Source organism: Lutjanus erythropterus, chromosome 5 (assembly GCF_056507025.1).
Source record: "Lutjanus erythropterus isolate fLutEry1 chromosome 5, fLutEry1.hap2, whole genome shotgun sequence".
NCBI lineage: Eukaryota > Metazoa > Chordata > Actinopteri > Lutjaniformes > Lutjanidae > Lutjanus > Lutjanus erythropterus.
The window spans coordinates 24,553,257-24,576,756 of record NC_139321.1 but is presented as its reverse complement, the minus strand read 5'-3'; the positions used below and the strand labels follow the sequence as shown (position 1 = coordinate 24,576,756).

Sequence of the window (23,500 nt, the reverse complement as noted above, 5' to 3'; positions counted from 1 at the left end):
ATGTGGGTGTACACTATATTTCCCCTTTAACATCGACATTCAAAGCCGCGCCCTTCTCGTCACCCAAGACACACCCCAGATTAAAACAAATAACATCAGAATGGCATCTTTGATCACATATAATGGTACAAGTTCTAGTTGACCAACAGAGAGAGAGATTTCACTTCCAAGCAGCGTTTGAGCAAAGTTCTATGTTTATTCATGTATCACTCACATTTCTAATATTGATATTCAGAACCTTTTGAACATCAAACATACAAACAAGATGATATCTGACAATTGTGCGCACAGCAGATAAACCAGGATATACTTTATTTCCACAACATACCATGAAGAGATATCAAGTGACTGCAACAGAAGGGTGATCATTTGTCTTATCACACATTTTATACGAGTCTTTGTAATGTTCAGTCTTTTTACAGGGCAGATGTGGATTTTAAACTGAAGGGGAGGGGTGGGGAAGGAAGGCTGTATTGTTTCTCAAAAGGTGTAATTTTTCCTTTAAATTAATATTTTGTTGAATGAAAATGCATGCACTGGTGTTCCAGTCCCGAAGAGAATGGCGATGATTTCTGTCATGAACTCTTTACTGTCCACTGACATAAACAATCCTGTCTATGTGAACCACAGATACAGTAACATAGACAAAATACCTCTGATACAGCAGCATAGTACTCCATTATCTTCAGCTTACATCGACCACTAATGACAATGACAGTCCACTGACTGATGAATGATCATGGGTCCATGTACAGTGAATGCAGCAAACCTGTGAAACCCGACATCCACGCTCAGTTTGACTTTAACCCCATCAAGTAACAAACGTTTCACAGTCACACCTTGTCATCAGGCACGATGCTGTCTTTGTTCATCCCTGCCTTGTCTCGATTCTTCCCAAAGGAAAAAGAGAAAACACCCCCAGTTGTTTCCTCAGCTGGTTTCCCTCCTCTCACCTCCCCTCTCAGCACTCGCTGCTGGCTGTCTGCGGGGCTGCCAGGCAGCAGGCTGGGTGTGGACGGAGTTGGGGTGGTGGCCCCCCAAATGTATAATGTTTCCCCTTCAGGGCAAGGCGGGAGACCCTTGCTCAGGTAGCTGGGGCTCGGACTGGCCGAGGAGGGAAGGGTACGCTGGCTGCCGTTCAAGCAGCTGGAGTTGTGATCCGCTGAGCCTTTGCGTGAGTTTCCAGAGGAGCTGAAGTTGGAGGAACGGTAATTGTATGCCTTCCAGCCGGGACGTTTGCGCTGGTGACACTGACATTTCAGGATGCGAATGAAGGCCAGCTTGAACTCGCGGTTGTAGCAGGGGTAGATGATGGGGTTCAGGCAGCTGTTGAAGTAGCCCAGCCAGAAGATCACTTTGAAGAGGACATCAGGCGGGCGCAAGTTCACATTAAAAGACCCTGGAAACAGTAGAATAGGGAGAGAAAAAGGAGATACCAAATTCAATTATTAGCGGGAAATATGTATAGAAACCTCAAATGATCCCTAGGCTAGACATATACCTGCTTTTAACTATATGTTTGAATGAGCATTATGGCTGCCTCATGTATCCTGTATCCGTTTAGAGCATTGGCACATCCTCAGAAATCCACCAATCACAATTTAGCAACATTTCAATCAAAAAGAGATGACATTTTGTTTCTTATATTGTTGGCACTGTCAATCAGATGTGATCAAACCACACACAGTTTTTAAGTACTTATTCATTTTAAATAAATAAGTACATGAATAAATAATACTCACAAATGTTGTTTTTTTCTGACTTAACATTGATGGTTGCTTATTTCATTCATTCTAGTAAATACGCATTTGTTTTTTAAATGTTTTTTTTTTTTTTAAAGTGGAAACAGACAACTTTTCATCCCCCTAGAGTTTCCAAGAGGTATTACTGTTGTGCCACTGTGGCAAGGTCAAAAGGTGTTTTGAAATAAAAGAGAAGAAAGATGCCTCACTGAAGAGGAAAACTGTGATTGTCACATTGCTATATTGAATTTTGGAACAGGCATAAGCTGTTGTGATGATGTGCATTGCAGAGTAATGACACAGTTTGAGCAACGTTGCTTCGCATAAGCACAAGCAAGAAACTACAGGGGACGGTGTTGTGGTGGTGGTGGGGGGGGAGAAACTTTTGAATAAAACAATTTGTTCAGTCATTTAGTCTATAATGGAGACATAATTTTCCCAGGAAATATCGTGCCCGGTGGCTGACTAAACTGCATCGTGAAAATGAGGCTTACAGGGAACCAATCTAAATGCAGATGGTGTCATTATTCTATAGTGATCACACAATGCAATCAACATTTACTTCACATACTTCTATTTTCACCTTAATCAACATTTAGATGAGAAGATCACTTCCACTCACATGCCTGTGTGTCACACATGAAGCAAGAGCCAGGAAACAGTTAGCTTAGCATAAAGACTTGAAGCAAGGAGATAGAACTTGTCTGACTCTGTTCTGTTCTCAAAGTTAAAAAAGACACCTACTAGCACCCCTAATTGTGTTTATTAAATCTGCTCACAAGAACTGTAAAAATGAGAACTTGTGTTTTTATTGGAAGTTATGTGTTCCAGGTTCTCCCTGCTTTCAGTCTATGCTAACCTAAACTAAACTAATCACCTCCATCACTGTACTTAACACACATACATGAGAGTCGTATTGAGCTTCTCAGCTATTTTTTTGGAAAGAAACTGCAATATTGCAAACTCAGCATGAACTCAGCGCTGACCTGCTGGTAGAAATATCATTACAAATACAAATGTTCAAAATTGCGCAACTTTATTTTTAATTCTAGTGGTAATTCTTGTCACTCATCTCATTTGCTGGGGTTGAAAATCAGTTCTGATGTTGTAGCCTTGTTATATTTAGACTTAGATTAGATTAGATTTAGATTATTAGATTTAAAATTCTGTGTCGTCAATGCCGAGTCTATGTTTCCCCATGGTATCAAACATATTGAATATCTTTATTTTTTTTAAGGTATTGTATTGAAATTAGAAACTCGTGTATTGTGACATCGCCAGCACTGATCCCACTTTTCCTCTCCCAGTACTAATACCAGTACCAGTACTAAAGTGATGATGCATTATCAGTTCTCTCCTTTTCTCACATTCAAAGTGTGTATCTTACTGCATGAAAAACACTGATGATGAATTTTGAAATGACACTGATGAAGATCTGATCTGTTTAATCAGGTCATTTATGCAAGACTTTTGATTTTATCCTTACTATGACAGCAGGCTGTATTTTACCCTGTAGGTGGCAGCATTGGTTAAGAATAATCTAGAGTTTTCCGGTGAGCCTGTGGGCAGACGGGCTGTGAAGTACAAGAGCGAAAGACCAGAGAGGCCATCCAATTTCACATGTTATTTACCATTAAAGAAAGACCTTGTGCCTCCTTTTAAAAAACTGATGCAGGCGCTCTGTCACAGTTCATCTGGAGGACTTTCATAAGAACACAGAAGGAGTGGGATGATCCTGAAATCCCTTTTAGATAAACACACTGTCAGAGAGACGCTTCGCTTCCAGCAAAGGCTAGATATTTTAGCTGAAATTAAATGGCACCTTTTCTCTGAGAGGTTATGGAGGTTACACAAACAAACTTGCAGATGTGGAGGAGTCTTAGGGAGTGTGCGCTATCAGTAAACTCCCCCCACAATTAGAGCCAATCCTAATGATGGAAACAACAACATTAAACAACATTGCGAAGCGGGTTTGTCATGTGTGCTAATGACTGAGTTTAGCCTGCATTTAACTGCACTAATCTACCCTCGTGGTGCATCCTCTCCTCCTGTGGCCAAGCTTAACTAGAGGAATAATATCTTACAAGCTAATGAGGTGAGGGGGGGATGCCTGAAGATAAAAACAAGGAATTTATGAGCAAGTGTGAGATTAGTGTGAAAGAAAGTAAGACTTTGTGTGTTGCTGTGTGGGCAGATGTGAGTAAAACTGTTTCTTTACACCAACCCACGTTCTTAAATTAATAACACATTCCCGGAGAGGCTGAGGATGCACTATAATCTCAGGCTTTCAAGTGTGAAATTACCTCTGGTATGATATTATAGACAGCCACCTTCTTCATGGATATCAGAACAACAGCTTTGACAATTATTTTAAGTGATACAAGGTTCATTATATACTCTCGGAAAAAAAAAAAGTTCTTAAGTGGTTCTTTAAAAGGCTCTGTGGTTCTACAAAGAGCCATTATCAATTGAAGAAACTCTTTATTTAGGGGATGGAGTTTCATGTACTTTATGTGGTTTGTTAAAGTACTAAAGGTTATTCATTTTATTGTTATTTGTGGTGGTTATTTGGTGTTTAAATGGTCTTAAGGTCTTTTAACTTGGATAGCTGGTTGCTGTAAAGCTTTTGTGTTTTGCACTGAATGTATATAACAATATGACTACAGCTCATAAATGCCTTGTGCCAGTGTTTCTTGATTTTTCTAGAGTGGATCCACAAGTTATTTCATGGTTTTAGGGCTCTACCTACCCCCTATTAGTGACTGAATTTGTGTTTATGTTTGACCATTCCTTTATGCTTCTCTGAAGCTGACATTTTTAATATCTTACTTGTCAGTGAGTCACAGTGAGTCACAGCTTGTTTTCAGCCTCCTGGTGTATATCTTTCCTGACACAGTATGTTGCCACCACGGGTTGTGTTGTTGCCTTGTTTGGCTAATTTCTTATGAGTTAAATAAAATAAAATCGTTATCAGTGCATTTTACACCATATCTTATGTTGAACAGTACATACACCTAAATACACAATACCAAAACTGTCATGGTAATAATTTATATTTTGGCAGTTTTACATTACTTGATTGTCAAATGACGCAAATCAAACAATTTAAGTTAAAAATTAAACTTTATTCATCTAATGATGTGAAGCCATTTTTTTTCAGAAGTTTGAAATGACAAAAAATATGTTTTCAGATCATTTTTGTAGAGAGAGATGATAGAACTGAACCAAATGAGGACAGCGGCAAAAAAGGGTTAACCCTTCAAAGGGTTCCAGAGAGTCGTGTGACAAATGAAAACACCGCTGTTAGTCTCCTCAGGGTCCTGACTCTCTTTTTTCTAAACTGGAGTTGGAGCAGAAACTGAATCTCACTGCATGTTGCACTCTGTACATGTCACAATAAAGTTGACCTTCACTTTTAAAAAGGAATGTTAATAAATGGCCAACGTGTTCATGTACTTGTCTTTTAACCTAGTCATAATAATTTCCTTTAAATTGTTCAAAGAACCATTTGTTTTGAAAAAAGTCAGAATAACCCTTTAAAAGAGTTTCTTTTTTGAATAATCATTTTTGATGGTTCTTGGTTGGTTCTTCTTTTAAGAACCTGTTGGTTAAAGGTTCTTTTTGGAACTTCTTTTTCTATGGCATCACTCCAAAGAACCGTTTTTAGTGCCAGTTACCACCTTTCTTTGTCTGTGTGTAGTACGTACATAGCTTAAGGGTGAAATGTATTATTGGCTGCTATTAATGATAACAGCCTGGAGGCAGCCGTGTCCACGTAATGAGTCGAAAATAATCAAAAACATCCCACATTGTTTTGGTTTGATGCACACAGACACACACAGGCACACATACAAGCAACGCGGCAGTCAATTTGTAAACCTGGAGGAAAGTGAGACAATATGAGGAAATCATATATCACTCGCAACTTGCATTATGACAGCACTATATGCTGTCTGCCTGTGTGTGTGTATGTGTGTGTGTGTGTGTATTCTGACTGCTGTCTGAATGTGACTTGGCCTCCTGTGCTGTAGATGAATGGCTGTATAGTGGCTGGTATTTTCACATGCTATTTTCGCCTCCGAACAGCCACTTAAATGTGATTACATAAGCCTGTGAGTTATGCCCGCGATTAGGTTACAAAGTACGATGTAGTACAATTAAAAATCAGTCATTCTTTCATTTTCCTCCCTGTCTTTCACACTCCTTCCATCTCCCTTTGATAGTAGCTAGTTGTAAATATTGATAACTCTCTTATTCTGGTCTAGCAGATCACAAATAAAGAAAGCCCAATGAAAGAAACAAGCTACGCATTGGTAAGGCTCTGACCATCACGTTTTGGATTTTTGCATGAAAAATCACTAAAAAAATACTGAGCTAATCAGTGAAGTTCACTGCATGTTGATTGACCAAAATTAACATTTTTTTTTAACACTAGAAAATGGTGTTACTAGTAAAATCTGTGATAGTAGCCTACCGAGATCCCAAATGTCTCAACAAATGTTTCATCTTTGTTAAATCATTAATAAATATTTCTATGCTCTGTTTTTGCACTACAACAGTGCAGTAAAGTAAGTAAAGCATTTTTCCCATTAATCAGACAATTACTTTCTCAATTAATAGTTTAAAACAGACAAAGCAGCATATCCTGACACCGGAGAAGCGGATAACAAAGAATGTTTTGTCATTTTTACTTGATAATTGAATTTTCTAACCACTTAAAGGTAAATTATGAAGGATTTTCCCAAGAAACAAAGCATACAAACATAATATCTCTCAGTCATCACCCACAAAGTCTGCCGTGGCACCTGTATCTGCAGAGATCTGCCCTCCTACCCGCTTATTTCTCTTTTTCTTTTTTTTGCTGTGCTTGGGATGCTTTACCAACCGAAAGTGTTGGTACATGTGTCCTGGTCCTGGGAATGAGACTCAAGAACTGCAGCATTGCTGCCTATTTAGTGAGGAAACCCAGCTTGTGGCTCTCTGACAGTGAAATTTCTTTGTTTAATTAGTAGTTCCGATGTTTGAAAAATTATACTGTTTATGTGCTGTGAATCAGCATTTTATTTACCACATTATTCTCATCACTAGCGTATTGCTGCTGTTTACATTGTTTTTCATGCATATTCAAAAAGTGATCCACACAGTTAAGGAAGGGCCCCCTTAAACCTCTAGAGGCCCCAACAAAGACCAAAAGATGGGACAATGCCAGCGTGTTCCTTTCTGGGTCAGCGCTGGATTAAAGTGTCGGAAACAGAAATCTGGTAGACAACAGACACTTCCTTTAGCCAGACATGGTTTGTTTGTGTGTTTAAGTTTTGAGTGAATGTGGTCCATTTTTGTCCCTCGAGGAGTGTTTATGTTGAAAGCCTATAGTATAAACACGAGGGGATGCGAGGGCTTGGCTGTGAGACAATGGTATAGAGATAATCGAGGGAGGAGGCTTGTTGTCGGGTGACGCGCCCCTTCTGTTAAGAGAAACGTTTGCACCTCCTTCCTCAGGACAGGCACACGTACACACATCTCACCATGAAACACAGGAACATCTTAACAAAACAAGGCATCCTGTTATTCCAACTAATTGGAAGAAGCGATGCCTGTTCTGTGCCATGTCGAGCACACACACAAACGCACACGCATGCAAACACGCACACACACAATCTGCTCTCCAAAAACTCACCCATCCTGTTTCATAACCACCCATAAATATGATTAATATGTCTTGATCTAAAAGGACAGAAGTGTTATTGCCCTCGCAGATTGCTTTCAATGAAATCATAGCATGAAGCTATTTCTGGAAAATTGGGTTGACATCCCAGGGACCCTCACTTTCACCCCCGCTGCCCTGTGGCCCCTCCAGCTCAGCCCTGCCACCTCCTCTCCTCCTCATCGCCTTGACACTTAGCACTCTCATTATTTTTCCCCTTCAAAAACCATTTCAATTACCTCCCCAAGCGGCCAGATCATGGAACAAAAAAACATACACACACACATGTGTGAGATGTACACATGCACACAGTGTCTCTTCCAAAAAAACACATATACACTGATATAATTGGTTAGCACCCCAAAGTGTTGGTTTCTCTCACATATGGGCACACTGCTTTCACCAGTTGCTATTTGCAAGGTCTTCACAGGACATTAGTGCCTGCGCTGGGTGCTAAAGAGCCGTGGGACAATGTGTGCAATGAAATAACACCAGTATCCCCTGAGGACTGGTGATTTCTCTATGGTAGAGCAGAAAACAAGAAAGCAGCAGATTGAAATACCTTAAAATAGATGTAACCTCACTACTGAACCTATAGTTCTCCACAATTTAAAAAACAAAAGCTTTTGTACACTTTAAATGCACAATATGTAAGTTCATTAAACATGAAAAATCGTAAAACAATGACAAAAGACATAGTTTGATGATGTCATGAAGCATGGGATCATGGGAGTTATTTTCTTCACTGATAAAAATCTATCTGACAGGACTCGTGTTTTTAAGTATGATTGCTTTGTACCATGCCTAACTATGACTGCCCATATTTCAGACATCTGTCACTTTTTATATCATCAAGACGAACTCCATTCTAAAATCAGGTGTTTTATGGTAGGACCATATTTTTTCACGGTGAAAACTTTAATTCCACCAACACTGAGACTCTTTTATGATTGACTTTGATCTATAGGCACAATTGGCACACGTCATTTACTCAGTAACATCATTTACTAACCTGTGATCAAGTGTTTGATACAGACACACATACTGACTGGCCTCTTTTACAGTGTTTGTTTTCACTCAAAGGGGGTTGTGGTCACAGAACGTGACATATGGCTATTTAAGATCCCAACAACAGTCCACTTCTGATTATGGTACAGTTAGTTTTCACACAAGATGCAAAACAATACAAGTACGCACGAACCGTGCTCGAGACCACCTTTTCATGGGCATGGATCAACAAACTGTGCCTGGGTACGGTACACTAAGGAGTTCCTAGTGACTACTTTCCCTGTCAGTTAAATGCAAATTTTAACTTAGACTAGTCATTTAGTCTAACCCGCAATTTCCACCAGGCATGGCTGTGCTGCATTACAGCTATGCCAGGGCTGCGCTATGGCAGTTGGAGCAATCCGCGGCCATTCTAAACAATGCTTGTGATTCAACCAGAAGTCCCACAGCGCTTTTCAGATGCGTCCCACAAGCAGCTCAGCGCTCCGCTCCACGGAGAATACGCACTGAGTCTATTTTTGATGGATCCCGTGTCAATTAGCACAGAGCAGATAGAACGGGCAGGAAGTCAGACACAGAAAAGGCAGGGAGAATCTGCTTAATTTTCAAAATTAAAGTCCTTGTGCAGACTCACAACCATAAAGTCAGACAGAAAAGAAACTATTTAACCACATAGCCTGGTTATCCATGGTAGAAGCACAAAGAGCAAGTACACATAATCAGGCAGGCAAAACGCTCCACTGCTGAAATGCTTCCGAAACTGCTGGTGGGGCTTGCAGCCATGTGGAGGACAAATCAGAACCGTGGCGCATGCGCCTGGTGTAATTTACCAGCTACAGTAAGAAAACGCTCAGAAAGCAGGTAAAATTGAGCACAGTTTATTAATCGACCATGTAAACTTTGTCCAAAAAAATACTATCTGTATTAAGAATCATTTGTCATTCTACCATGACCAAACCATATTATTAAATTCTGCTGAAATGTGTTTGCACTATGCCTTGTGAACACTGCACATTATCCTTCAAAACAGAATAACTAACTAAATGCTTTAACTTTTCAGTCTGAACAGAATCATAGTGTAAACATCACTGCTGATGTTAGCTACCAGCCTGCCACACAGTGTGGCTAACATTAACAGTAATAACAGCTGCAGCCTGCTCTGCTTGCAGGTTAATGTTCGTGTCTGTGCTGAATGTGGTTGTGCATTGCTCCAGTTGAGTGGGTATATACCAGTTTATTCCAGCACACCCTACATTCATCCAGTTTCTACATCAAAGTACTGATAAACAGCACTGTTTACAAGGGGCTGCTGTCTGCCAGGACTGCAGCAACGGCTAGAGGCAAGCGGCTGCGTAACAGCTGAGAGGCAACAGTTAGGTGACAATGTACATCAATAAAATGTTGATAAATTGCTTAAACAATTGGTATTTCCAGTGCCAATTACTAAGTGTGGCAACATTTAATTGCATAACCGACTAATCACTTATATCTCTAATTCATATTAATCAAACTGGACTTTGAGGTCAAGTGTACTTGGCCCGAGTCTCTGATGTGAAAGCCCACTCAGACACAAATCACAGTCACAGATTAAGTAAATGTATTAAGTTTAATTCACGTTTAGATGTACACTGTGTTTTCACAGAAGGTATAGCAAATAGCAGCTAGTGGGTTATACAATATTACCTTAAATAAAATACAGATTCCTCTGGGTTTGAACATTGTTGGAAACATTTGAGATCACGTAAGTACACAACTAATAATAATAGTTTATGTTTATTTTTCCTTGTCTTGGTTTAGCTTTGTGGCTGATCGGTCCATTAATTGATTAATCAATGGAGAGGAAATTAATTAGTTGATGAATCTGTCAACTAGAGCTTCTTGAGAACTAAAATTAAACTTAAATTAACCCCTCAAAGAGGCAGGTTTAACTCCTGCATATGGCTGTTTGTGAGGTAACATGAACTATTGAGAGTATTTAAAAACCAACATGCATTGCAGAGGCCAGATGAGTCTGGTACTTTCGATAACTGGATGGTTAGTAGCATTTTTTCACACTCAAACCAGTTGTGGTGTTTTTTATTCCATTCTGGGGTTTTTGTGAGCACCAGTAGTTATTTACCTTCCTCCAGGACTCATGAAAGCTACTTAAATGTATTTGTTTAACTAGTACAGATTAAAGCTTTCTCCTAGATTAATCTAAGCCCTGTCAGTGTAACCAGCCCCTGATGTTTAATGACAGAAGAACAGCTGGCAGAATAACTGATAATGAAAATTAGTTAGAAGAACCCACAGCTGCAAGGCTGTCACTTTGTGTTAAAAAATGGTTGGGACATAAATGTTCAAATAGAAAAACATTTTTTAAACAGTCTTCGACATATGGAATTTGAGCTTAAAGCAGATAATAACGACTGGACAGAAAAAAAAATATATATATATAGTATATCCACACTGTAACAGAGACCTGCTGGTGGGTCAGGCGTGGGTTGAAAGGTGACCAAGATATTAATGAAAATACATGGTTGTTATTAAAAATAAAACTGCAGATCGATAAGAATTTTTGTGAGACTCTGGCTGCTTTCATTGTCCCCTAAAAACATTTTTTGGTCAATTTCTGCTCTGGTCTCTGATGATTACTGTGTAATTAAGATGTCACAGCATCGTTTTTTCATAACATGAAAGAGGAATGTGTTGTGAAATAACTTAAAGTTTCAGTATGTCACCCTTACTGACAAACATGCTAAGCTAGACAGGTCAACGAGTGTGTGTGAAATTTCAGGCTGCTTTTTGTCCCAGGAAGCCTGCCTGGAGTACCACTAACTTAAAAACTTTGATGTGCTGTTTATAGTCTTCTGTCGTCTGTATACCTTACTTTGCTCCAAGTTAAAGGCGTAAAAGGAGACACTGGAAACGAGTGACTCAAACTGGACCGGTAGCTGCATGTTTGCCATTTATGTACAAAAAACAAAAACAAGGTATTTATAGAATTTGAATCTGATGGGTTAGATCAGTTGTGGAGGAGAGAGTTCACATATTTGTTTAAGCTGACTATAGACTCAGGCCTTCAGGGGTCAGAGGTCACAGTGGCTGCTGCTGGAAGCGTCCAGCCTCAGTTTCATTTTTACTTGCTTTTGACTTTTTAAAAATCAGCTGTGATAAAGGGAGAGAAAAGCAAGCAGCTGCAGCCACATTAACACAATCGCCAAATACTGTGGTTGTTGAAAGCAGTGTGGCACAGTTAATTGAAATATTATCAAAATTGCCATATGGCCATATGCAATATCCAGCAGCAAGTAGCATTATGATGAAGTACAGCGGTGCTGCAGAGATGTCCTGTCCTACAATTCTTGTTCTCCAGATGTAAAAAAACACATTTATTTGGGACAGACCCCAAATAAATTGATTACATAAATCAAGTGATCTTAAAGTGTTCATTTTGATTCTTTTCATACATCTATAAAAAAAAGTTCAAACTAAGGTTATTAATTTTGTTAAACTTTTAACTCCCATGATATTGTACTTTGCCCCAGTTAACCAGTCTGTTTCCAGGTACCAGGAAAAATAAAGTAATTTTCTATCAATGAAAAGTCTCCTTGAAGCTTATGACAATTGATGCTCCTTTGAGCAGGCCCTCGATGAGGGAAAAATAGTGAGGCTGCCAATTCATCACTTTGTATTCATGTAATAAATATACAAATGTCAGTTAGATGTTAATCTGCATGAGAAATATAAAGGAAAAGAAATCAATTTGGTTATAATAATCATCCACTTATACTGATCAATTCCACTGTACTTTAACGCTTTTTCAAAACCACACTTTTAAAACAGTACAATTTTAGTTAACTGTAGTATCAAAAGTACTGAAGTTATAAAAAAAAGACCTCTGTTCAGTTCCATGTTTATCATCCTGCCTGAAATTTGGCTTACAGCAAAACCAGGCAGTATCCAGTGTACAGGTTATTCATTTAAAAAAATTGAGAAAAAACTATTTTGTGTGCCTGGGACTTTTTTCTTTTTTTCTGTGGTATTGAAAGAAGTATTGAGTTTCATCATCTCCACCAGGTGGGTCTGGGTCATGGGCTGGAGCTCGCCAGAAGCTAATCTCGCGTACTACTGGACCAAATAGGCCTAAGATTTTTGTGCACATTTATGACTGTATGCTGAAAGACCTCTCATGGTTGCAATGATTCACATTTTTTGAGAAACCTTGAAAAAAAATCAGTGTATATAATCTATACCAACTGCTGATTCCTCCTTGTTTTAACCCGAAGGGGCTGCAAGCCAACAACCACTGCTTGTCTAAAAACAAGGCTTACTTACTGGCAGTGTTGGGGGGTAACTGGTTACACGTAACTAGTTACAAAATTAAATTATGGACTAACTGTAATGATAATCCATTACAGAAAGAAAAGTAATAAAATAATAGTTACTAATCAAAATTTTCAAATCCCCGTGTCGGGGGGCTGAGGGATCTGTGGCTGAGTCTGAGTGCAGTCTTTACATTAGTATTATATGGAAGTTTAAAATTCACTCGTACATGTGCAGCACTCCTCCACATACTCACATACACACACACAAACAAACAACACACTCATACCATCCACTGCCATCAGCACACACAATATGCCAACCAGAAACCCCCACATCCTTTACATATCAGTGACAGTATGCAGAGGAAAGGAGCAGAGTAATAACAAGTGTGAGACAGGAAATCCCACTCTGTGGGCGGAGGCTAATGAATACTCAGGGAGCAGCACAGGAGAGCGCCGCTGCCCTTTAAGAACTATTATATTTTTGTGAGTTCAGATGAGAGTCAAAAAAGAGAGCAGAGGTACAAACTTAAATTGAAAATCTCCCACAAATCTTTTGGACACGGGATGCTCTGATGTCAGGCAGAGACCAGTTTCAGTGTTCTGCTTTGACATACAGTGGATGCACTATGTGGAATTCCCCGCCTGAAGACTGTTAGTATGCTTTTCTTTCACGCATCTCTGATACCAGTTGAAAAAATAGCATGAAATAAGGTTGTGTGGTCATTTGTCACCGTGTCTCAGTATGCTACAGCAAAGACTGCACAGGGAAACGTACCCTCCGGGGTTTCTTGGCAGTTTGCTGATTAGTGTTACGTAAACAGGTCCTCCTGGACCTGCAGTCCCCCTGATATCTGCTTTCTGAAGCCTCTCACATCAGAAAATCAGAACTTTGGAAAATTGCATTTGCTGCATGCTTTCGGAATCGCAAAAATCGCCTCAAGGCCATATAATCCCCACTATGTGACCTTGCATAGTGATCCTGCCCCAGGTACTAATGTGTGTGTCTCCATGTGATGAGCTGCAGCTTAAAGCCAGCGGCATAAACAGACTCCCAAATGACCACAGTAAATGTATGCACACAGACACATGCTGACAGACAAACACACACTCACATACGTGCACAGCTATAAGCCGCACAGTGCCACATGGGATCGGTACACTTCAAACAGTGAATCAGGAAAACAGCAATCATCTAAAATACAGCAGCCATGCTTGTCACTCAGACTGAGGCTTAATGTTTTCTTAACCTCCTTGCCACAACAGAGCCTGCAGCATGAGGGTTTCACCACAGAATATATTGTTTAATTTCCTCTGCAGTTTTTAAAACAACCATGACAGCGGGGTGTTGACTGCTCGCCAGTCTCAGTAACATCAGGGAGCTGCGGCAGGCCCCACAGGCCCCTGAATCAACTGACCAGAGCACAGAGACTTCACTTGGCAGCTCGACGAGTGCATTTGTTGCACTGAGAGATTAACTGAGGCTCGGGGGATAATGCAAAGATAACACTAATAATGTTTAGAGAAGCTTGAGAAGAATTCCTTCTCAGTCTCTTGAAAATATTTTTTAAATCCCTGTTTAGAGACGAAAACGTCATTGTGGCTACAGCAGCGTAGAGTGAATGAAGCAGAACTGGAAAATTTTACAGTTGGTTTATTAATTTTAAGCCAGACAGATATATCGGTTGGCTGATATTGATCTATCATAGCTCTATCAGTCTATATTGGTATTGGTGTACATGTTGTCTAATTGGTGTCGATATGAAAACTTTTTTGACAGACCATAATGCTTTGATGATTTATTTTTTTTTTTATAGGCAGTGATTTATTCATATTTGATCCTTTTTCCTAACATATATTAGGGCCCAACCAATATTGGATTTCTGGGGCTGATGCCAATATTAGGGAATAAAAATATTCTTATAATAGAAAATATATTATGCACAATATAGAATATATACATAAACACATATTTTTTACAATGGTCCCTCAGAAGTCATTAACACACCTCTAATACATTTTTTTCTATTTGTGTTGTTTTTTTTTTATTTATAGTTATTTATAATTATTAGGCTTACATGGTAAATATCAAGGCTGATAAATTATCAGCCAGTATTGGTCTATCACAGATATATCAGTCCCATAATATTGGGGATAATATCAGATTTAACAGATTATGTCAAAGCATTTAATCAGAATTTTTAGGCAAAATGCTCTATAAAGCATTATTAACTTAACATAAATATATGTTTCATAATGATGTCATTAGATTTGGTTCAGTCAAAGCTTTAAAATATTAAAGCATTCATCTTCGCTCACTATATCTTAGCCTTTCTTAACCTCAGGTGTGCATAAACTACAGGCTACATGAGTTTCTTTTCAAAACACAAAAATATGAACATATCGGTTGTCTTGTAACTATCATCCATGAGAAGTAAGTAATTATTGGTTATTGTTTTAACTGTATTGTGCATCCCTAATTATTAAAAATGCTGGTGAAATTCACTGTTTCAGTATCCTGATATAAAGTTTATCGTTAAGCTGTAAAATATCCTTCCTGTCTTTGTCACAAGTGTTTGACAACCACATTTGAAGGATCATTGCAATATTGGCTGATATATCAATATCTGAATTGTTTTTGTCCTTAATATCATCATCAGCATCGGCCCCAAAGATCCAGTATCGGTCAAGCCCCGGTCCTGAATCATAAAATGTGATGCAAACTAACTCAATTACTCAAACAGAGGCTGTGAAGTCAAAAATAATATAGATCCACTCTCGCTGCAGCCTGTATTGAATGCTGCAGTAATATAAGGGTGATGTTATTTTTCATTCCTGCGTTTCAGAGAGACCACTACAGTATATCAAAGCCCACTCACAGGTTTGGTGACAGTGCAGTAAATGTTACCCAGGAGACTCTTCCAGTGCCAGCTATAGATATGATTTACAGACCTGCAGCAGCCTGTAACTGCCTCATTTTTAACTTCCCCATGACTTTATCATCTTCTCTGCGAGTCTCATTAACTAATTGAATTCCATTAAGTGTTTACACTGGGTGTATTTTTTGTAACATAAGTTTAATTTATGACCGGACCTACCTATGGGTAAGGCGAGAAAGAAGGGCAGCCAACAAAGCGTAAACATGCCGACAACAACTCCCAAAGTTTTTGCTGCTTTCTTCTCTCGGGAGAATTTCAGAAGTTTCACCGTGAGAGAACTTCTGGCTTGGTGCGCGCGGCCCTTGCCGCCGGTGCCTGAGCTGCCGGGCTCCTCCTGCACCTGTGAGCCCTTGTGGATCCTGAGGGTCAGCTCGCTGGAGTTCATCCTCTCCCGCATCACCCCCGCCTCCAGGTTCTTAGTGGTCCGTTTGGCCACTATGTACACCCGGCAGTACATGACCAGAATGACGACCAGCGGGATGTAGAAGGAGCCGAGGGAGGAGAAGAGTGCGTAAAAGGGCTCTTCGGTGATGGGGCACACCGTGTCGTCCGGCGACGGCGGCTGCTTCCACCCGAACAGGGGGCCGATGGAGATGACCACCGACAGCGCCCACACTCCGAGCATTGCCAGCAGAGCCCGCTTCTCCGTCACGATGCCCGGGTACTGCAGCGGGTGGCTCACTCCGATGTAGCGGTCGATGGAAATTACGCACAGGCTCATGATGGACGCGGTGCAGCAGAGCACGTCCACCGCCGCCCAGATGTCACAGAAGATCCGGCCGAACACCCAGTAGTCGAGAATCTCCAGGGTGGCGGACACCGGCAGCACCGTGGTGCTCAGCAGCAGGTCGGCGATGGCCAGGTTGATGATGAAGTAGTTGGTCGGGGTGCGCAGGTGCCTGTTGCACACCACCGACAGGATGACAAGGATGTTGCCCGCGATGGCGAACACGATGAAGGCGCCCAGCACCAAGCCGAGCGGGATGGCCCGGGTGAGGTCCACCTCGGTGAGGTTCCCCCCGGAGCTGTTGGTGAAGTTGAGCCGAGAGGATGCATCGAGTTCCGAGGAACCATTTTTCCACAAGTTTGTGACATTGTCAGTGCTCAGACTCATTTTGGCTCAAGAAGTCCTCCATAGCAGGCTTCAGATCACTTGTAACTCACGAAAGAGCTTCACTAAACATAAATAAAGAGTGTGAATGTTCTAAGTCCGCATATTTTCACAACGTGTTTCGTTTCCAAATGAGCGCTGAGAGAAAACGCAGCCGTGCCGTCCCCATGCAGTCCTGCTCCCTGCGCTCTCCTGAGGCTCAGTGGAGGAGAAGTAAGGGGGGCAGCAGCAGTCATCTCCTCCTGCCTCCTCTGCACCACACACAGCTCTGCCATGCACTGACCAGACATACCTAAACGCAAGCCTATGAAGCGCCCATGACGCATCATGACATGAAGAGCTGCGAGTCCACAGAAAAGGCACAACATATATTTGCATCATTTTACGCAACTATGCGGGATGGAGTAGAGATTTGGACGTTTTGTGAGAAACGCCTCTCTGGTGTCTTGTATTTGTTTTTTTCTCACTGTGGGAGGAGGGTGCTTAACTGGACAATTACAAGTGAAAGACTTGTGCCAAAACAACCTTAGCTTTGCCCCTAAAAAAATCACAATGCTTTAATAGCAGCAGAAAATATGTATATTACAAAACACTGTAAAACACCATACAGGAATTTGTGGAATCTTTTCACATTAACTTGACATAAGTATAGAAGTTTTCTTTGTTCAAGTTCATTTAACTTGAAAGTTCTGGTATTTATTTTCAGAACATATATACATGAGATCTTCTTACTTAAAATGATAAGTTGAATGAATGAACTGTACAGAGCTCAATCAACACATTAGATTAAGTTTCTAAAGAAACAGTGGGCATATTAAGAAACTTTTTTTTAATAGTTTGAAGAAAACATGAATCATTAAAAAATTACCTCAATTTGTCCTTTCAAATTTAGTCAACTTAAAATTTTAAGGCAGGCCAGACACAATAGTTTATTTTCATAGTGAAGGTTGAGCACATATCTCTGTGTAAATAACCCTTGGGGCAGCACGGTGGTGCAGTGGTTGCCTCACAGCAAGAAGGTCCTGAGTTCGATCCCCCGGCTTGCTGGGGCAGGGCCTTTCTGTGCAAAGTTTGCATGTTTTCCTCGTGTCTGCGTGGGTTCTCTCCGGGTTCTCCGGCTTCCTCCTACAGTCCAAAGACATGCATGCTAGGTTAATTGGTGACTCTAAATTGCCCGTAGGTGTGAATGTGAGTGTGAGTGGTTGTCTGTCTCTATGTGTCAGCCCTGCGATGAACTGGCGGTAGGCTCCAGCCCCCTGCGACCCTTTGGGAATACACAGTTACAGAAAATGAATGAATGAATGAATAACCCTTCAAATAAGGTATTTTTCTCTTTGTGTGGTCCACATAAATATTTTAATGTCCAGGCAGGCATCGTAAGGTTAAGCTACAAAGGTCAAATGCATTCAAAAGTAGATAACAAAATCACATAAAATCCTCTCTGCTACAACCATTGACTGTATAATAGGTATTTCTCTCCTATTTTGGTCAAATGCAGTCTTGGGTTCCTCTAAGTAACCTCATTTGAGCCCAGTTAGTGAGGAGTGACTGATTTACTGGGCTGAGTTCAGGAACACGCACATTCCTAAAACTGAGGTTTAAGAGCTTTTTCACTACTCATGATGTAACACGAGGAGGAGGACCAATAAAAGGAAAGTTTTATTATGAAAACCTGCCAAATAATTGCAACCTTTATGATTTAATGCAAAACAAAGTTTCCTCTCATAAAGAGCCTTTAAAGCTCTGCAGGTATTTTGGTAACATCTTACAGTAAGGCTACATGAATTATTATGGAATTACTTTATGCATGGAAAAGGATGAATTCATTCATGGAGTACTTCATGGACTATGAAGGATGTATATGAAGTAACAGTAGCTCATCCGTGACTTAATGCAAGAACAACATGTTAATTATTGCTCCAACTTAAGTATTTAAATCATCATGATTTTATGAGTTATTAATGATGTTCATGTCTTCTTTGTGGGTAAGTACAGTTTAATGGACAGGCCAAAAAAACTGAGCAGTCACAGCAGTGTTCGTGTATTCTGTTGAATTAAAAGTATTGTACTTTGGATTAAAGCATTACTTCTTCATGACTTCATTATATTTGCCAGCCCTTCTAAATAATTCGGCATTATATATTTGGAAAAAAATAGATTATAACTTTGGACGATGATCAATTATTTAGCTATTAGTTAATTATTAGGAAAAGAAAATCATTATATATCATGCATGCATAAGCAAGAAATGGTCACCATTAATCAGATGTTATTCATCAGAGTTAAAGACGGATATTGTGATTACAAGGCTTGCAATGCAACAGAATACATGGGCACTGCTGTGACTGGTCAGTTTTTTGACTTGTACCTTTGACTCTAGGACTTATGAAGAATACATGAGCATCATTAAGAACTTAGAAATCATGATGATTGAAATACCACAGTTGTTGCAATAATTAACACATTGTTCTTGCATTAAGTTACCAAGTACCACATGAATAAATGCATGTTTTTCCTGCATAAAGTCTTGTATGAATTCATGATAATTGATGCACCCTTACTAAAAAGTGTTACTGGTGTTTTTTTATTCACAGAACAGATTGCACTATTGAGATTTACAGCCATTCACTGCCATGATTTTATATTTATTGTACCTCATGTTTGTTGGAAACATAACACAGGCTTTATAGTCTTAATCTGCGTTGATTTTATTGTATTTTTCCCAGGAATGTTTATAGCTTCAGGTTATCTTTTGAACCTGCACAAAGGTCTGGGATTTTGTTAGAATTTGAACTCATTTATTTACATTCAGACAGGTCACAGGACATGCAGTACAGCTCATATGTTATCAGTAGTTAACTTTGTGTCCAGGGTTACTTTGGTTATTTTCCCAATAGTCCCCACGAGGAAAGTAAGGCAGACAAAGACAAGATTAACAGGGCATTGATTAAGGATCACTTCAATTCCATATCAGTCTTAGTCCATCTAGTCCTCAAATGAAATTAAAATAATTATTGTCTTATGACATTTATCACATATAAACCTAATCTAAAAACCCAATGAGCAAATAAATCACAAAACAGGGAAGAATTGTAAGTGTGATCATACCATTAAACCACATACACAAAATTACTCACTATGCTTTTTAATCAACCAAAACCTTGGTCTTTACTCTTTATTTGTTTACTTTTCCAGTCATTTCAGGTATTTACCTGCACTGTTACTTCTCTGCTGTGCTGCTGGTCACGTTCTGTTTTTATCTTTATGGTGTGCAGAACTGGAGAAACGCTTTAAAAATTTATGTAAAAACTAAATGTTCTTTGAGATGCACTTGGTGCTGATGACTGATGTAAAATAAAAGAAAAAAAAATCTAACATTAACATGTTCTTCACAGTTAAGCTGTAAATTGACAGCTTCCACCTCTTGCATATTCAGACAACTCAGCAGCATCTGTTTCCATAGAAACAAAGTAAAAACAAATTAAGAGGTAGGTAAAGGTAAAGTAAAAGTACTTATTTATTTTCTGATTCTAAATGGAAAAACATTTTTTATTTATCTATTTACAATCTTATTTGACAGGGACCATGCATAATAACATAATAAACATAACAAACACAACAAATTTGAATACTTGAAATCTGATGCATCATACAAAGATAAAGCTTAAAGCTAGTTTTCATCCACAGTCCTCAGGCCGGTGAAACAATAAACAAACAGCATACACATTACATACAACAGGTATTATAAAATACCTGTTTACTCAGAAGTTCACCCTTAAAGTGTGAAGTAAGTCAATGAATAAAACACAGGAATGGGATGAAAAAAATACTTGAAAAAGAAAAAAAAGTTTATTTTAAATACATTTATCTGATTATGATATTTTACCTTCTTCTCAATTACATTTATGTTTTAAAGGTTCCATGTGGAGTTTTCAACCTCTACAAGTGCTGTGGAGCTGTTTTCCTGTCTTCCTTTATCTCCTGTACATGCAAAAGGATGCACAGGCATGATGTGACGCAGGGCACAGTCCAGCCAGTGGTTTCATACTATCACACTGAACTACAGGTGGCAGTACCATGCCAAGGTATTCTGCAATATAACCGCAAAGAAGAGGTAGACCACAATCCAGTAAACAATACTGATTTAAAATACTTTGCAACTGAGGAAGTAAATGCATTCATTGTGTTTGTTAGACCTCAAGGATGCACAGAGTTTTGGTGACTAACACTGAACATAACCTTTGTTTGTTTCAACAAGACTCCACAGGTGCCTGCAGCAACTTTACTGCAGTCTGGATCTTTTTGAGTTACCTGACTTTAATGAGCCTAACCATGGTGATCCTGGACAAAGCTGCTATTAACTGGCTTTGTTAACTCTGGGTTCTCAAATTCGGCTTTGAGTGCGAGGAAAAGTCGTTATTAACTATAAGTGACATCATCAGAACCATGAATGAAATACCCAATATGAAATGTACCCACAGGAAAATTCAGTTATAGCGACAGCAAAAGCTGAAATGCAGCGAGGTGAAATGTGTAGAATATAATCACAACTAAAACAAGAAGCTGCAGAAACAAGAAATCATCTCCGAGTATTAAAGGGTTATAAGCCTATAAATAAATGGGGTTAAAAATTAATGTTAGACTGTTTCTGCTGCCAAAGCAGAGAGGAGAGAAGATAGGAGAACAAACGTTACCCCAGTTATGTCTGAAAAGATCTATCTGACTGAAATGTAGCATTTATAATCACTGAAGCCAATTGACAGTGTGTGGATTATTTTTCAGAGTTTGTTTTTTCCCCACCAATTATCATCACAGAGTTAGCTCATGTTTTTCTGAGCTGCAGTGATGTAAGAGTGTAAAAGCATCGACACTGACAGGATTCCTGTCAGGAATCCAATTAAATTGCAGCTATAATCATCATTATGTATTTAGTGCCATGAACTATTCTCCGTTTTGTTCAAAGCTCTATTTTAATATCAGGGTGGAAATGTTAAGCATAGAGCAGTAAAGCTATTGGACTGCTCTATAAATATTGCTCTTTATTATTTGTCACTTTATTATAAAGTCAGTAGTTTTGTTCCTGTCAGGATCCTAAAGAAATTATGTTTTTACAGTAATCTGAGTGGTCAGCAGTTGGTCTGTTGGCAAGAATTTGATCTGATTCTCTGAAGTTAAGTGAAGTTGAACCAGTTTTGTGATACCAGAAAACCTGCATTAAACCCACAGATATCTGGATAATCAATGGTCAGATTTGGTAGTGCAGGTCATAGGGCACCTTTGAGTTTCTCCATATTTGTTTACATTGCTTAACGTGTTTTAATTTTAGGGTAAGAGACTAGAAATGTCAGGGACCGTGTACAAAATACAATCGTCTAAAAAAAAAAGAGATAAGATGCTTTGTATCAAATTTAGCTGAATAGCTAATTTACATGTGTTTCTCTTGAAAATATTCAGAAATTATCCAAAGTAAACTTTAAGTAGGTCTTCTTGGTGTCGAATCCAGGTAAAGAGGCTGATGAGTTCATAGAGATGGAAGGTTCAACTCTTTTTACTGAATCAAGTTTGTATAAATAACTCACACAAAAAAAGTCAAGTTGCACCAGAGATCAAGCCAGCTAACTCCCAGTTTGGCCCTTTGCTAAGTTAAATGGGACAAAATCATTTTAATTGCGTGTCTCTTCTAGACTTTCCAAATGGAATTCTGATAGCGAATTGAATCATTTCGTTGGATTATGATGCTCATTCATGAACGGTTACTGACTGTGGCATGGAACTTGTAGGTGAGTGAGTGATTTGTGCTGCGTGGGAAAGACCTTCAGCTCAGGGCAGGTCTCGCTCTCTGAGCTGGGAGAGTAGAAACAAGCTCCAAAGTGGTGGATTTTCTCATAGGTTAATATAGTAATTAACCTGATACAAATACTGTTAATATAAGAGTGTGATTGGCATGTCGTCTCGCCTTGTCTTTGCTAGTTAATGTGTTTATAATTAAACTACAGTATAATAAATAAGATCCAATCCTAATGAAAGCCAGTGTGCAGTAAGACCCTTGCAATCTGAAGTTTGGTGTCATCACTATTTCAGGGTTACCAAAAGATCTTTAAAAATCAATTTAAAACACCACTAAATAACAATAAATGAACAGGATTCATACAGGCACCTTAGGATTCTTTATAGTTCAATAAAACCTCCACTGAAAACTAAGAGATACCTAAATTTGCGATAGCATTCCTTCAGAGAGGATTAGACATTAGACGCCCACGCCATCTTTCAATCCTTCAACAGACACCAGAGCGCACAGTTATTATGAGCATCTTTCTTAAAAGATGAATCACCTCGAATTATATCACTTCACATCTGAGACTGGATTTCAGCGCTAGGATGAAGTGCATTTCACTGCCCATTTCACTTGATTGAATACACCGAGCTTTCAAATAACATAAAAGCTTCTGCTGCTTAGCACGCTGCCAAGTGCTCCGGGTGAGAGAAGTTTCATATCTTCTCCGTCTGTCTCTGTGCTTCGGTGCTGAGGATTTGCCTCAAGTTCAAGAGGATCAACTTTTCTTCTTGGCAGGGCAAACAAAATAAATCTTGAATTACATAAGATGTGGAGCGATTTGATTTCTTTTTAAAGACAAGGCTCCCAGTTTTGCGCAGTAATTCATCATTATTTCAATCCATCTAACGTTAGT

At 39.3% G+C, this 23,500-nt stretch overlaps 1 protein-coding gene across 1 annotated transcript; it reads right to left on the bottom strand.

The window, feature by feature from the left end:
* Positions 1-83: 83 nt before the first annotated feature.
* LOC146326954 (alpha-1A adrenergic receptor-like) lies at positions 84-17,215 on the bottom strand. Its single transcript, XM_084719322.1, has 2 exons — positions 15,860-17,215; positions 84-1,399 (listed from the first exon to the last, which is right to left on the bottom strand). Exons 1-2 carry the CDS (start codon positions 16,812-16,814, stop codon positions 834-836), a joined length of 1,521 nt encoding a protein of 506 aa, XP_084575448.1. The 5' UTR covers positions 16,815-17,215; the 3' UTR covers positions 84-833.
* Positions 17,216-23,500: the final 6,285 nt, after the last annotated feature.